The 14,251-nt window shown below is 35.7% G+C and overlaps 3 protein-coding genes and 1 pseudogene across 3 annotated transcripts; 1 reads left to right on the forward strand and 3 right to left on the reverse strand.

Moving 5' to 3' along the window:
• Positions 1-5,600: 5,600 nt before the first annotated feature.
• Spase25 (Signal peptidase complex subunit Spase25) lies at positions 5,601-6,660 on the reverse strand. Its single transcript, XM_069047435.1, has 5 exons — positions 6,514-6,660; positions 6,339-6,404; positions 6,150-6,283; positions 5,939-6,094; positions 5,601-5,888 (listed from the first exon to the last, which is right to left on the reverse strand). The coding sequence occupies exons 1-5, from the start codon at positions 6,547-6,549 to the stop codon at positions 5,702-5,704; spliced, it is 579 nt and encodes a 192-aa protein (XP_068903536.1). The 5' UTR covers positions 6,550-6,660; the 3' UTR covers positions 5,601-5,701.
• A 30-nt stretch (positions 6,661-6,690) lies between these two features.
• Positions 6,691-8,510, reverse strand: Cdc37 (cell division cycle protein 37). Its single transcript, XM_069047434.1, has 4 exons — positions 8,342-8,510; positions 7,995-8,285; positions 7,668-7,946; positions 6,691-7,327 (listed from the first exon to the last, which is right to left on the reverse strand). Exons 1-4 carry the CDS (start codon positions 8,372-8,374, stop codon positions 6,800-6,802), a joined length of 1,131 nt encoding a protein of 376 aa, XP_068903535.1. The 5' UTR covers positions 8,375-8,510; the 3' UTR covers positions 6,691-6,799.
• A 127-nt stretch (positions 8,511-8,637) lies between these two features.
• LOC138130281 (queuosine 5'-phosphate N-glycosylase/hydrolase-like) lies at positions 8,638-9,549 on the reverse strand (annotated as a pseudogene).
• Positions 9,550-11,235: 1,686 nt separating this feature from the next.
• bor (ATPase family AAA domain containing bor) lies at positions 11,236-14,116 on the forward strand. Its single transcript, XM_069048782.1, has 9 exons — positions 11,236-11,566; positions 11,692-11,959; positions 12,013-12,219; positions 12,276-12,433; positions 12,489-12,739; positions 12,791-12,914; positions 12,969-13,260; positions 13,317-13,515; positions 13,570-14,116. Exons 1-9 carry the CDS (start codon positions 11,350-11,352, stop codon positions 13,699-13,701), a joined length of 1,848 nt encoding a protein of 615 aa, XP_068904883.1. The 5' UTR covers positions 11,236-11,349; the 3' UTR covers positions 13,702-14,116.
• Positions 14,117-14,251: the final 135 nt, after the last annotated feature.

A 14,251-nucleotide genomic window follows, 5' to 3' on the forward strand; every position in this document is an offset into this window, starting at 1 on the left:
GAGCTTTGGACCGGAGTTTTCCGAAATCTCGTCGAAGCTCCGACAGGAAACGCCAACGTTGCATGAAACCGAAACTTGGGTGCTCAACTCGCCGTTGAATAGGTATCAAGGTACTTTTAATGTAAAACGGTGATATCACTCATCCTGTATCATTTAGTAATAATTGTTGACGTATAACAGCGGATGAATCCGGTTTCCATGCAAGGATACCCGGATGACCCGGTTATTTTTGCAACTGGTTTGTTTCCAGGAAGGAGCTCGCGAACAAAGCAGATAAGCTCCATCCAGCAGCTTTCAACAAAATGTCCTTTCAAGCAAGCAGGTAGCAGGTAGCTGAGAGCTCTTCACCAGTCGAACCCACACTTAAGCTCATTACCGGAGCTAAACGCTAAATGATTGTAATAACGATTTGGCCAATTGGTCTGGAAGCTGATGGAGAGATTGTTCGATATGGCTGGCTCCAAATCATTTCTCGTCTTGATCTCGACTGATTAGTCTGTGATCTACGTGTCGACACACAACTGGCGGCTACTTTGCTTCTTGATGGCATAAACAAACGGCTAAAAAGAACGTGGCATTTATCAAATTGTTTTATTTGGCCACTGAGACGGGTCTTTCTCGCATTTTGTCTAAAGATCTGACGTTTATAGCCCCAACTTTGGACAGTTCACACAACGTGTCGGTGTCAAGTCCTCTCGCGACCGGTTTGTTTATTTCAACCATATTACTTTTACTGTCATGTCGACATTTAATCATCCGGAATGAAGAGTCCGGAGTGGCGATTCCGTACGGCAAAACATTGCGTATCAAACGTCACAGCGATTCATTCTTCTGCGCGTTAAGTCTTCCTCATTTTATTTCTGTGGAATTAGTTGTTAAACAATTACACACATGTGATAATTTATGCGTTTGGAATATTATGGCAGAAGCGGGCGTCGATACATTCTTTGATGTTGCGGTGAATAATTAGTGGTATTTTCTGCGAAAATATTCCAGCAATTTTCTGGTTAATCATTGTTGAGATTAGTTTGTGCACAAACTTGTTGCGCAATGAATCATTCACCCTTCGATTTGTTATTCAAAATTTTCAAATGCCACTAATATCCTGCACTTCGCTTAACATTATCATGGTATTTAACACTCACTCAAAGATGAGATTTTTGTATTTGTAGATGAAAGTCTGAATGGAGAGTTGGACGCGCAATGGTTGAACTTTTACCATTTAGTCCAACCATAAAAATGGAATTACAACGACAATTTTTTTTTTTATTTATTACTCACTAACATTATGCCATATAAAGACACAGTATATCACTCGAAATTTGTTACAGCGTCACCTAAAAACTTCTTTAATGTTCTAACTTGCGACACGTTTCAGAACAAGCCGTTTCTTCTCCAGACCATAATTTATAATCTGACGGATTCAAATCTGGAATTATTTATGTACATTCATAACCTGGTGACTCACGTACAGCACATCCAAAACGAATTTTTCAATAACATTGTTTTTATTTTTATTTTCCCTTACTTTCCACTTTCTGCAGTTTAAACCGTTTTTCCGAGTGGCAGCAAATGACATGATTTTCCGGATTTAATTGTCTTTAATTATTTATCAACGAGGCCAATCTTCCATTTTCTTTTTCTTCCAGCTTATTTAATACAATAGGCAGGTGCATTACGATATAATTGTCATCCTTGGCCTCCCAAGCGCAACTCCCCTTTACTCATTAGAAAGGGGTGCTCGGCTTAATTGAATTCTTCAGTCTGCGTAACTGCTTTCCGAACTCATTTTTTATGTATAGGTTTGGGGTTCCACCGATTTATTCGTAGCATCCTTGCAGGATGTCAACTGGTCTAACGACCATTAGATCCCGCTTGGCTGCGACATGCGAATGGGTACTTTATGGGTTTAGAGAATTAAAAGTCTGCCATCTAGGAAATTGCGTTTGGTGCAATTGTCACGTGTAATGAGGTAGTCAGGGGAGATACGCTCTGTTGACCCGTAAGGAGCAATGTCTTGGGTCTAGATCCTATCTGGTGCACGCACCACTGATAGAGCGTCTTAAGTTCCACAATTCCACATCAGAACAATCTGTAAACTCATCAAACAGGTGGTTTTTTCCTCAATTGACCAATCACTGTCGATATTCCGGCGCTGTATCGGCTGCATTACCATTTCGTTCCTCGAAATTTCCCATCCACTCACTTTTATTGACTCGAACTGCAAAATATCTTAAGTGCATGCATGTCGCATCATAACGGCGTCATTTTCAATATTTTTTCTTTGATTGTGCTTGCTGTGTGGTCATGTTTTTTTGTTCGCATTTAAACTGATACGTTCCGTCACATTAGCACAAGCAAAATGTATCTGATTCATCTTGTACGTGGCAGATTTCGAATTGTCAAGTGCAAATCGCTAAAGCTTGGTGTACGGCAAAGACAATAGTTGCAAAAAACATATTTCCTTTTTCGCTTTTTGTAGCTCTTTACAATTGTTCAATTTCCTATGTGCGGTCTCTACTTAAGTCACTTATCCGTTTTTTCACTTTAATCAGGAAGAGAAAGACGGACGTTTTGAAAGCCGATCGTATTATAAGTCGATTAAAAAGTAAAAGAGCTGGATTTAGCAGGAATTTCGGCTGTACGGATCATTATTATTCTATAATTGCAAATCCGATTATACCAGTACGTAGCTTATTACCTTGTACTTGATAATGACATCGTCACAGTGTACAACACTGTGACGTTAAGTGAATGAGAAATTAGAATTAATTTTGACAGTAAATAATAAGGGGAAATGATGAGTAAATCTTGAGCGAGGTGAAGATTTCTTTATAAAAAAATATATTAACGAAAAATCTTATGATAAAAAACTGAGGTTAGTAATTTTTAATCAAATTTAGTGGTAAATAACAAGAGCTTATTCGTTTTATGTTTAACTTTAAAATGTTCGGCACTTTAGCCACTTTTGCGTCAAGCTAAAAATGAATAAATAAAATGCAAAAAGAATCAGAGATGGCTCTATTTGAACCTGAATACTTAAGTCACATTTATAGGTACTTCAAAATATGTATAGACTTGTCTCTGGCCAAGTTCTCAATGTCTCAATTAATGTACATTAAGCTAAGCGTCTTCTTCATGTAATTAACAAGGTAGGTCTTTTGTTTGCACTTTTTAAGGGAATGGAGAAAAATGACAAGCTGTAGATCTTTAGCTGTTCTGTAGGTTACTCAAACTAATTTGCATAAAACCCAGAATAAATATAAGTTATTGAGGAGTTCGTCTGGCTGCTCGTCGACCAAAATAAGATATCTTATTCAGTGATAAAATAAATCAATCTCTTTTTAAATGCATTTTTGAAGCTCTTCATTCATTGCGCTTTCAGGAAAGGAAGGTTCGTCATATTTTGTACTTTTTAAAATGCTTTTAAATTTAAGATTTTTTTAATTGGTGCAATGGATTATGGAGACACTGACAATATTCTTTCCAGGGATGCCACTTGAGTTCACTGCTACGTAAGTTTGGTTATCAGGAACGAGCATTTTACGTACCTAACAGAGCCCTTTTTCCAACGGTTTTACTACAGACTATTTTAATTCTTGATTTCTGATATTTCTTCATGAGAACAAATTTTCTGTTTTTGATATACAGGGTTTTCCACGAGTGATAATGAGCCCGACGCAACCCACAATAAATTTCCAAAGATAACGTGGATATTTGTTTGTTGATTTAGAAACAAAACATGGTTAGCTGTTCAGTTTTGTAAATTTTGACATAAACGTCATTCGCCTGGTTAAATGAAATTGTGAAAAACCGAAGAGTTTTTGGAAAAATGTCAATTGTCTACATAAACGCGCACGGCAGAAGCATTTTTATTACATTACAAATAAAATTATTGCAAGCAAAGCCATCATGGGTTCATAATTTCATTTTAGAACAATAGGTACGCTATTTAAAACAGCCACGTTCACTTTAGGAATGTATTGTGGGTTGCATTTTAAATTCCGCCGGGCGCATTATCACTCATGAAATTCTCTGTATTATAACTAATTGTCGTTTTTCGTCTTAAATAAATGTAAAAATACGGTTGTTCAATTTCTTTTTTTTTCTTGGACTTGTTTAGGATTATTACTGATGTCACTTGATTGAAAATAATTGTCTACACAACTTTAACAAAGAATGAAGACAAACTAATTTGACAAGTTGTAAAATAATGCAAATTTATTCTCTTTCTTGTAGATGGGTGTAACGAGGGCTTTCAGCAAGGGTTTTTACAAGTTGCAAAAGGAAGGTTAGCTGCTTTTACACGGTCCTTGAAATGAATATTTCTTATTTGAGTAATATTTTCCCCATAGAAGTTTTTGGAAACGGTGAAAGTCACTCAGAGTCAAATCAAGACAGACAGACGTGAAAAGTGGGAAACCAATTGACAGAGGGTATAGTTCCTCGGTGTTTTTGATAATGGTAGAGGTTGTAATCATAATCGGTCGTGATTGTCTTGCTCTTTTTCAAGTAATTATGAGTTTTTTTTTTTTTAATTTCAAAAAACCAAAGCCATTATTTTCCAACCAACGAAACTACTTTCGCTCTTTTCGGTGTCTGTAGTTTCGTGTAAATGCAGTTTTTGTTTGGTGCCGGTGACTCTTTGACAGTCCTCATTTGAATACACTTTTGTTTTGATATGACGAAACGCCAGCAAAATTTGGTATATTTTGTCGATAGTTAGCACCGATTGCAGTTAACGCACGCAGTCTCATTGTTTTCTTCGTCAAAATGGAACCACAGTACCATACTCATGTCGACCGCAGCACCCTCTGTATATATATCTGAGAACTTTTCGAGCGGTTCTCGTACGCAAATAAGCTATAATTTAAAAAATAAGTTGCTTACTTTTTCCTGGATCTGCTAGGAGCTGTCTCACTTTTTCTTTGTGATAATTTCTTTTAATAAATTAATTTCCTGAATTATGGTCACTCACTTTTTGAGTATGATTTTTTATTTATTCACCTATTAAAAGAGCATGACTAGCGTTCAAAGCATCAACGTTTTTTATTACGCAATGTACAAATATTGAGGAAAAAATACATATCCCATACGAATCAATTTTAAAGGTTGAGAGTGATAATTGTAGACTTTCAACACGTTTTGTCCCTGACATTCGCCTTCCATTAAAGAATTGGCAAATGGGTCTTAAAGCATGGTTTGTGCCGTGTCATAGCAAGTATTAATTATTGATAGATACACGCATATTTTCTGCCATCGAATATGCATGTAATTTATCGCAGTGTGCATGCAACTGAGGTAAAAAGCAATTACATCAAAACAATGAGGTAATAGTTTGTCAAAACTTTTTTTAAATTGACTATAAAAAAAATAAATACAGTATAAATACTCATACCAAAACAATTTACCATGAATCAGATGCTTGATAACTGCCATGCACCACAGTACATACACAATAATTTAATAATGACATGGAACAAATTGTAAAGAAATTATTTATTTTTAATGCTTCAATTGTAGCTTTCCACCTTAAGATTTCCCACGTGCTTTACTTTAAAATTTTTGTTTCTGGCTTGAAAAAACATTTGTAACAAACATGTAACTGTATTAATATATTAAAAAAAAGAAAATGTATTAGAGAAATTTACATAACCCAAGTGAATTAACTTTTTAAATGCAGTGCTTACAGTCATAAGAGCTATTTATCTTTACGTTCACTTAACAAGGAATTGTGAAGTTTAGTCACTTCATTTTCCACTATTTCATGGACCACACTACCATTGACATCTACAAAATGTGCCACACTTTTTGTCAAATCTGTCTCTCGTTGTGATCCTGTCTTACTATCTTTAAAAGCAAGAACTAGTCTGTACTTATCATCATATCTGAAATAAAGTGTATTTAAGAGATGAAAGAAATAAGAGTGTGAACCAACTTTTTCAGATAAGAACTGGCCTCCCATATACTATTTTTCTTTGAGCCTTCTTTCTGGATACAAACTGCAAAAATGCCTTTTTCTTTGTATGTTGTGTATAGTGTTAAAATACCCATCATTACAAAATATGTGCTAACACAAAATATGAGCACAGGCCTATAAAAAAATTGTTATTTAGAGTTAGGTCTTCAATTATATTATAGTTTCTTACTTTGACAGTGGGAAAGGGTATAAATAATCCCAAAGCAGAGCAAACATAGCAACTCCTACTGCAATACCACAGATTACAAGTCGGCCATCCATCAAGGCAAAATTTTCTACATAATTAAATTTTTTTGTAAGTACCTATAAATTTTCAGTTATAAAAAAATAACTGCTAAAAAATTTTCATGATTCTTACTTCTTTTACGGCATCATCTATGGCATTTTTTACGGCCGAACCGTCCCATTTGTTGATTTTCACAGGCTGCAACAACAGTTAGGTTAAGTGTAACATAAGGTCGGTTTTGTTAAAAAAATTAAATAAAAAGAAATAAACCGCTAACATAAACTGTTGTACAATCACTTTTTCTCACCTTATCATCCTTATCCTTGGTTTCTTTTGGAGCCATATTTTTGTACGAGCGTTCTAATTTTTAATGTTGTCGTGTCTGTTTTGAGACACGTCAGGTTGTCATTAATCGTTCAAAATGCACTGCGTCAAACTTGACAACATCAAAAACCCCATGATGCCAACCCAATAAAACCAACCATCATTTCACAAAATTTATTCGGTTTCTAGCAAATCTAATAAATTAATACAGTAAATTTGCATTCTTAAAAAGTAAAGGCTAAATAACAAAAATTGTAAAGCAAGTTGTTTTAGGGTTTTGCTTGCTCATCAACAACCTCTGATGGCCCAGCTTCCTCAGCGCCCTCTGCCTCTCCACCTTCCTCCTCATCCTTCTTCTTCTTAGCGTCAGGTATCCACAATCCAGCGGCGACGCATCTCTTCATGTGATAATTCGCTTCAGCCTCGTCCATCTCTTTGATGGTATCTTGCAACAGCTGAATGTCCTGTGTCTCAAAGCACTTCCTCAGACTCTCTGGAAGACTCTCCAAAACTTCAAGCTGATCCAAACCTCCAGGTCCAATTCTTTGTTTCCTTTCTTCTTCTTCTGCCTCTTTTATGGCTTCTTCGATTTTTTCTGCTGCACGTTTCCTGATTCTCTCTTTGAACTGTTGCAATTCATCATCAAATGATTTTTTATACAAAGGTTCAGCTATCTGTATTTTTGAAAAGAAGGGATCAACACATCCACGTGGGTCATAGTCTAACTGTTTGGCCAATTCTAGAATGTACTGCATGCATATGGTTTGATGGGCCACATGTTCCATTAAATCATGTTTCTGTAAAACATCAATAGTATATTGTACTAGTTATGAAATTCAGACTTTTTTTCATGAATTTGCAGTTGCAAATGAGTGAAGAAAAGAGACTTTCATAACATGTTGAACCTGACATTTTTTGCATACTGCTGCAAGTTGAGAAATTTGGGCCTAAAAGGATTTATGCAAAAAAATAAAAAAAAAGAAATGCATAAGATATTCTCTAACAATGAATTGAATAAAATGATTAAAAAAAGTATTACTTTCACTACAATTTTTTGTTATAAAAAGTCAATTTTCATAATCAATATGCAAAAAAATACATTACAGTTTAACATCCAATTTAGAAAGAAACACTCACTTCTTCCATTTCTAAATTGATGCACCAAATAACTAAATAGTTTGCTGTGTCCTCAGAGACTAGATTTAAATGTGACTTGAGGAAAGCTTTTGAATCTTCATAACGCCTTAGCATTCCAAAATGCTTCAAGTCTTTTTCATTATCTTTAACAAATTTCTTCATGCGGGCTTCTCTCTCCTCATCTGTCAATTGTTCATCCTTAGCCCTTGGAGTTTTTTTATTGATCACAGTCTTAGCAAAACCTGGCTGACTTATTGTGTCAACATTCCAAGGTGCCAACTGAAAGTATACCATTAAAAAAATACCTACTTCAAGTGATTATCCCACCTTTTCTTTTTTATCATGTTCCTCCTTTTTTTTCGTAATCTCGGCCCTTTCTTTCTCTAAACTTTCTATCGCTTTTTTGAGCTCTTTCAAATCCGCGTCGCCGGCTTTTTCCGCCGAACCCAGTTTTGTTTTTGCTTCGGTCAATTTACGTTCGTTTTCGACCTTTTTTTTCTCGAGTTGTTCCGATTCTCGTTTCATCTCCTCCATTCGTTCGATCCTGGCTTGGTGTCTCCACCTGAACAGCGACGGCGTATCGATATTTGGATGTGTTTCGTCTTCATCGTCCGAAATCTGGAAACAAGCAACTTCCTAACCTCAAATTCGGGCCATTGTTTATGAACCGGTACCTCAATATTTTTCCACTTGCTGTAGTCCACCATGACGATAAATGCGGGAATTTGGAGGTTTTCTCTCAAAAGTTTCCGAAATACGCGATATAATTACTATTTAAACAAACAAATGTCACTTTCTCCGCCCTCTGTTTACTTTCTCGAAAGCCGAAAAATGGGAATTATGGGTAATGGTACATCCAGAATTTTCTATATTCTTTATCTTTTTCCAACACACGAAATCTTATTACACGCAAAGAGACAACTAAAATCTTTCTGGAATTTTTTTATTAGGTACTGGATCAAATCCCAATTAATCCCTTTAACACACAATAAACACTAAGTATTCATATTTGAATGATTTTAACGTGCTTCACAAATTAAAACTTATAGGTACAAAATTAACGACCATTCTTTATAATTAATACAAAAAATGTTAAATGCCTAATAGCCAAATAGGTTTAACATTAATTTATTGCTAAGCAACTACTGAGTACTGAGGTAATGGTTGTGGTTGTCAGGTGCATTATACAGATTAATAAAAAACGGAGAAAGTTTTGTGAAATGGTAGTTTCTTCTCCAAAATTTCCTTAGCGACTTCTCTTCTGAAGTCCCACAGGAAATTATCGATTAAAAATTTAAAATCGCGTTCACTTCTTTTTCTTCGCTGCGTTTTCTTTCAACAATTTCACCTCATGTATGGAACAGGCTCTCCACTTCATCTTTCTCCCCATTTTCAAGTGTGTTTTCTTGCAATTTTTTTGTGAGATCTTCGCTATATTCGAAAACGCCATAGTATAGCAGAGTTCGGGGGACTCTGTAGTCAGCAAACATCGTAATTTCGCCAATATCTTTTAAATGTTCAATTCCTTCATTTTTACAGCACGCCCAAACATCTCCAATTAAGATCTGGGCCCTTTTGTATATGGTTCTCGTACACAGCTTCACCTTTGAAGCATTTGAAATTGTTCACGATTAAATCAAGCCGTGCAACTGCACTGTTGTTGGTTTTTTTTGGACACAATTTTCAAAAGATCCTTCAAAATGTTCGAGCTGAACTGTTCCTAATTCATGTACCTAAACATTTGACACGCTCAGAGAATTGTGGCACTGCAAAGTATTTTGGCAAGGTCTTTGTCAGTGATTTCTGAATAAAATTTGGATTCAAAATATCTACTTTTTAAGAAATGCGTTAAATGCAGAATATCCAATCGCGGACAATACATAATTACAGAAGATATATGAAGGGTTATGTCATGTTATTTTTTCGTTGTAATAATCAATTGCGTAATTTATAATAGTTTTGATAAATTTTGATGCCGTAACAATCACAACAAACAGTAAATGTATCCACTGGTAAAAATGGTTATCTACAAGGTCATCTTTTGTAATATCTATGTTTCTTTTCCTTCTTTGGTGATATAATTAAATTTTTCAAAACTAAAAGGACTCAACTAACGTTATCATAATTTTTATTTATATAATAGAGGCACAAAAAATGATCTGCTGTATTCTAACTTAATTTAAACTTTTGAAACTGTTTATATTTAAATAATTAAAAATAGAAAAAGTCTCCAGTCATTTTGGTGTTCAGAACCCCCTTGGTGATGATGTTACATTATTAAAAATTTTTTTGTTAATATGTATTTATTTGTAGATATCGTTTTCAACAGTTCTTTTCATCTTTTTTCCCCGCGATCTTTTACCTGTTGATTTGGAATCTCTCTTACTTATGTTCATTCCATTCATTCGCCTTCATAGTACTCAGCTTCTGATGTCTTGAATATTGCAAAATCTTCATATTTCTTTTAAGTATTTGTAGCCAAACACAATAAATATTTGTATGAAAACATTTTCTTGTTTTTCTTATAACAGTAATTCTTTTTAGTAATTTACTACGAAATCAGCTTTTCGGATAAAAAATTCTCATTCATGCAGAAAATTATTATTCTCTCAAATAGTTGTGTAGTTATCAAAAACACTAAATAGACGAGATAAACGATTTCGAAGGAAGATTCTAAATATGTGAAGGACAACTGAAAACTTACTGGTTTTATTTTTATCTTTTTTTGACTCTATCTATCTCTTCTGTTGATATGCTTTGAAATCAATAAGTTTATCACTAAAAGTTCTAAATAGATATTACTTGATGAAGTATTTGTTTAAACTCAACATTGTTCGTGAAAAAATTTGGTAAAAGAATCAAAACCGTTCCAAATAGTGGACCAGTTGATAAGTCGTCAAGGAGAGTAGATAATCATTTATTTAAAATCTTTCTTGGTAGAACATTTTATGACTTTATTCCCAGGAAATGGAAAAGAAAAAAGTGGGTGTTGGTGTTATACAGATTGAGAATTAACTGATCGTAAGGGCAAAATTAAATCCTTTAACATTACAATCAGTGTTACCGTTACCATTAAAATTTTATATGAAGCAATTGGTAAAAACTTAAATCTTAAATTTTTTCTCAACGTTATCATTTCAGTGGGAGTTATTGCAATTTTTTCTGTTGCGCTCATTTCTAACATTGTTATTTAACAACCGTTCTCCCGTTGTTTATACTTGAAGTGGGTAAGATTATGGACAAATTTAAATAAAAACGTCAGGTATGGTTTTATAGAAACTTTTATTGTAGATTTGAAGGTTGCTAACAAATTTCTAACAAATCCCGCAGTGGGTAAAATGTCAGTGAGCATTGAGTCATTCATAAAAAAGTCTTATATGATTTTTCTAATATAAATCTTACTTAGATACAACAATACTGTAGATACAAAAATTTATAATAAACAATCAAAGTTTAACTTAAATAATGGATTTTTGATTTGTTGGTGACCCTATTTTATTTTGGTTGGCAATCAAGCATCATTTCACAATTAATATTTCTCTCTCTCTCTCACTCTCCTCAGATTCGTTCACAACGAATCTACCCCTTCCACTTGGTAATTTTTTTTGACACGACCCGCTAACCTAAGTTTTACATCACGTTTTTCTTTTGATGAAAATTACATAAAAAGTGTTTGAAGAAAATGTCTTGGATTTTCGGATATGGCAGAAAAGAACAACAGCCCCCGGACATGTCACAGTTTGGAGCACCCCCGGCGGCCGGAGGCGGCGGTGCCGGCGGTGATATCCCCTACGACCCAAAATTAACGAAAGCTGAAAGAAAAGCGATGGAAGCCTACAGGTTCGATTCGACAGCGCTGGAACGCGCAGCACAAGCCGCCAAGGAACTCGAAAAGTCATGTGAGTTACATAAAAATTGCAAGTAATAGTTTGAAGGTTAGATCTATGGTTGGGTCCTGCAACCTTGGCTTGCGCAGCGTCCACGCTCCACGTGTGTGATATTTCTTCAACATATCATGTTTCAGCTCACGCAAAGGAAGCGCTGGAACTGTCCAAATTACAAGAGGGCACAAGACAAATTGAACAACAAGCAAAAATTAAGGAGTATGAGGCCCACATTGCGCAAATGCAGATTGAAGCCAAAAGGGCTGAAGCTGAAGAGAAGAGGAAATTGTTGGTTGAGGAAACAAAACAACATCAGGCAAGGGCGCAGTATCAGGACCAGTTGGCTAGGAAGCGGTATGATGACCAACTTGCTCAACAACAGAGAATGAATGATGAAAATCTAAGAAGGTTTACAATTCCAAGTTAATTTTTGGCTGTTGCTGTTATTGTTGTTTCTTTAGGCAAGAAGAATCAGTTGCAAAGCAGGAGGCAATGCGCAAAGCTACTATCGAGCATGAGATGGAACTGAGACACAAGAATGAAATGAAGAGAGTTGAAGCAGAGCTGAAGGCTAAAGCTAAGATTGATAGGGAGAACCGGGATTTGACTCTTGAGCAAATCAGGCTGAAATCGTCTGAGAATCGCATCACTGTTTTAGAAAGTATTAAGTAAGAATTAAAAAAAAAAAAAAAAAAAAACGGTGTCATGTTTTGTAATATTATAGAACTGCTGGAGCTGTGATGGGATCAGGCGTTCATGCGCTGTTGTCAGATTGGGACAAGGTTTTAACTGCAGCCGGCGGTTTGTCACTTCTAGCTTTAGGCGTTTATTCTGCCAAGGGAGCAACCAGTGTTACAGCACGTTATGTTGAGGCCAGGCTAGGTGAATACAATATATTTTTTTAATCTGGGGTGGTTTATTCTTTTTTTTTGTATAGGTAAACCATCATTAATAAGAGAAACATCAAGATTTTCGTTTATGGAGACCTTGAGACACCCAATAGAAACTCTAAAGAAATTGAGAACCAAACAGCAAGATGCTCTGTCAGGTGTAGTTCTCGCGCCACAATTGGAAGAGCGACTTAGAGACATCGCCATCGCCACAAAGAACACTAAGCACAACAGCGGAATGTACAGAAATATCCTGATGCATGGACCTCCTGGAACAGGAAAGACCATGTTTGCAAAAGTAATAAAACAACTCAGTAATAATTTTGTATTTCAATTTGGCATGTTTCAGAGATTAGCAAAACATTCTGGAATGGATTATGCTATTCTTACTGGAGGTGATGTAGCGCCGATGGGTAGGGATGGTGTTACAGCAATACACAAAGTCTTTGATTGGGCAGATGGGACGAGAAAAGGTTATTTGACCGCTAACGAAAAACTGTTCCGCTAACGCTGTTATTTTTCGTTAGGTTTGTTGCTGTTTGTGGATGAAGCTGACGCATTTTTGCGCAAGCGATCATCAGAACACATATCCGAAGACCTGCGCGCTACACTCAACGCCTTTCTGTACAGAACCGGTTCACAGAGTCACAAGTTTATGTTGGTACTTGCGTCAAATACCCCTGAACAGTTTGATTGGGCCGTAAACGACCGTCTCGATGAAATGGTTCAATTTGGACTTCCCGGTTTAGAAGAAAGAGAACGCTTGATGCGTCTCTATTTCGATAAATTCGTGTTAGAGCCGGCCACTGAAGGAAAACGGTAAATTCGGAGTGGGGCGTTTTTATTATTTGTATTCATCGCAATTTGTGTTTTAGGAGATTGAAAGTTGATAATTTTGACTATGGTGCTCTGTGTAGTCAAATGGCTCGAATGACTAAAGGAATGTCTGGTAGAGAAATTGCTAAATTAGGAGTGGCTTGGCAAGCTGCAGCTTATGCCTCAGAAGATGGAGTGCTCACAGAGAAAATGGTTTTGGATAGATGCAGAGATGCTATAAAACAACATAGGCAAAAGGTAAAGCTGAGACATTTATGAATTGTATGAAGTTGACGCTGTTCTGTATTACAGGTGGAGTGGCAGTCAGAACAGGAAAAACGAGAAGCTAAGACCATATATCACTCAGAAAAAGAAGACTCTTATTCACCTGTGATGCCAAAAACAAGCGAAGTAGAAGAGGTAGATACTAAAAAAGATAGATAGATGTAGCGAACGCAAGGACAAGATCGTACTCCTGTAGTTTTAAATTGACAATTAGCACACACAGAACTGACTTAGTCACTGCCATTTATCAGTTCTGTGTTTGGTATTGGAGTAAACTAAATTAAGTGGCTTAAGTTTACTGACTTGTTTATATTATATAAATATACACTGAAAAAGTAGCGTGAATTTTCACCGAATTTCTGCATTTATCAGATCAAGGTTGTCTGTTAAAAATTGCATAAAGTTTTTATGTTTACATGCAGTTTTTTAAGAATTTTATTTGTCTTGATTTTGTTTAATTGTGATATTGTTGGATGCATCTCAGGGAAGTTTATATTAAAGTTCTCTGCATTCAAGATGGAGAATTCGTGGCTATTTATTACTCGGTTTAATATATCATTTTTACAAAAGGTGATCCCAGCTTATTTATTTCTCACCCTTGGTATTCCCGACGAACGAATTTCGTATTTGGTGGCAACCATTTAGCCAACCTTGGATTTTAATTGGCTCGGTGGTGGGGCGGTTTCCGTTTGGGGGAAATTAAAGAGTG

This window comes from Tenebrio molitor, chromosome 5, assembly GCF_963966145.1.
Source record: "Tenebrio molitor chromosome 5, icTenMoli1.1, whole genome shotgun sequence".
Classification (NCBI taxonomy): Eukaryota; Metazoa; Arthropoda; class Insecta; order Coleoptera; family Tenebrionidae; genus Tenebrio; species Tenebrio molitor.

Bases quoted from the DNA above. Each gene is read 5' to 3' on its own strand.
- Spase25 (XM_069047435.1), bottom strand. From the start codon at position 6,549: ATGGCTCCAAAAGAAACCAAGGATAAGGATGATAAG. The intron at 6,284-6,338 runs GTAAGAATCATG...GAAAATTTATAG, and splicing joins TAGATGATGCCGTAAAAGAA to GTACTTACAAAAAAATTTAA. The intron at 5,889-5,938 runs GTTGGTTCACAC...ACTTTATTTCAG, and splicing joins GCCAGTTCTTATCTGAAAAA to ATATGATGATAAGTACAGAC.
- Cdc37 (XM_069047434.1), bottom strand. From the start codon at position 8,374: ATGGTGGACTACAGCAAGTGGAAAAATATTGAG. The intron at 8,286-8,341 runs GTACCGGTTCAT...GCTTGTTTCCAG, and splicing joins GCAAGTGGAAAAATATTGAG to ATTTCGGACGATGAAGACGA. The intron at 7,328-7,667 runs GTGAGTGTTTCT...GATGTTTTACAG, and splicing joins TCAATTTAGAAATGGAAGAA to AAACATGATTTAATGGAACA.
- bor (XM_069048782.1), top strand. From the start codon at position 11,350: ATGTCTTGGATTTTCGGATATGGCAGAAAAGAACAACAGCCCCCGGAC. The intron at 12,220-12,275 runs GTAAGAATTAAA...GTAATATTATAG, and splicing joins ACTGTTTTAGAAAGTATTAA to AACTGCTGGAGCTGTGATGG. The intron at 12,434-12,488 runs GTGAATACAATA...TTTTTTGTATAG, and splicing joins TTATGTTGAGGCCAGGCTAG to GTAAACCATCATTAATAAGA.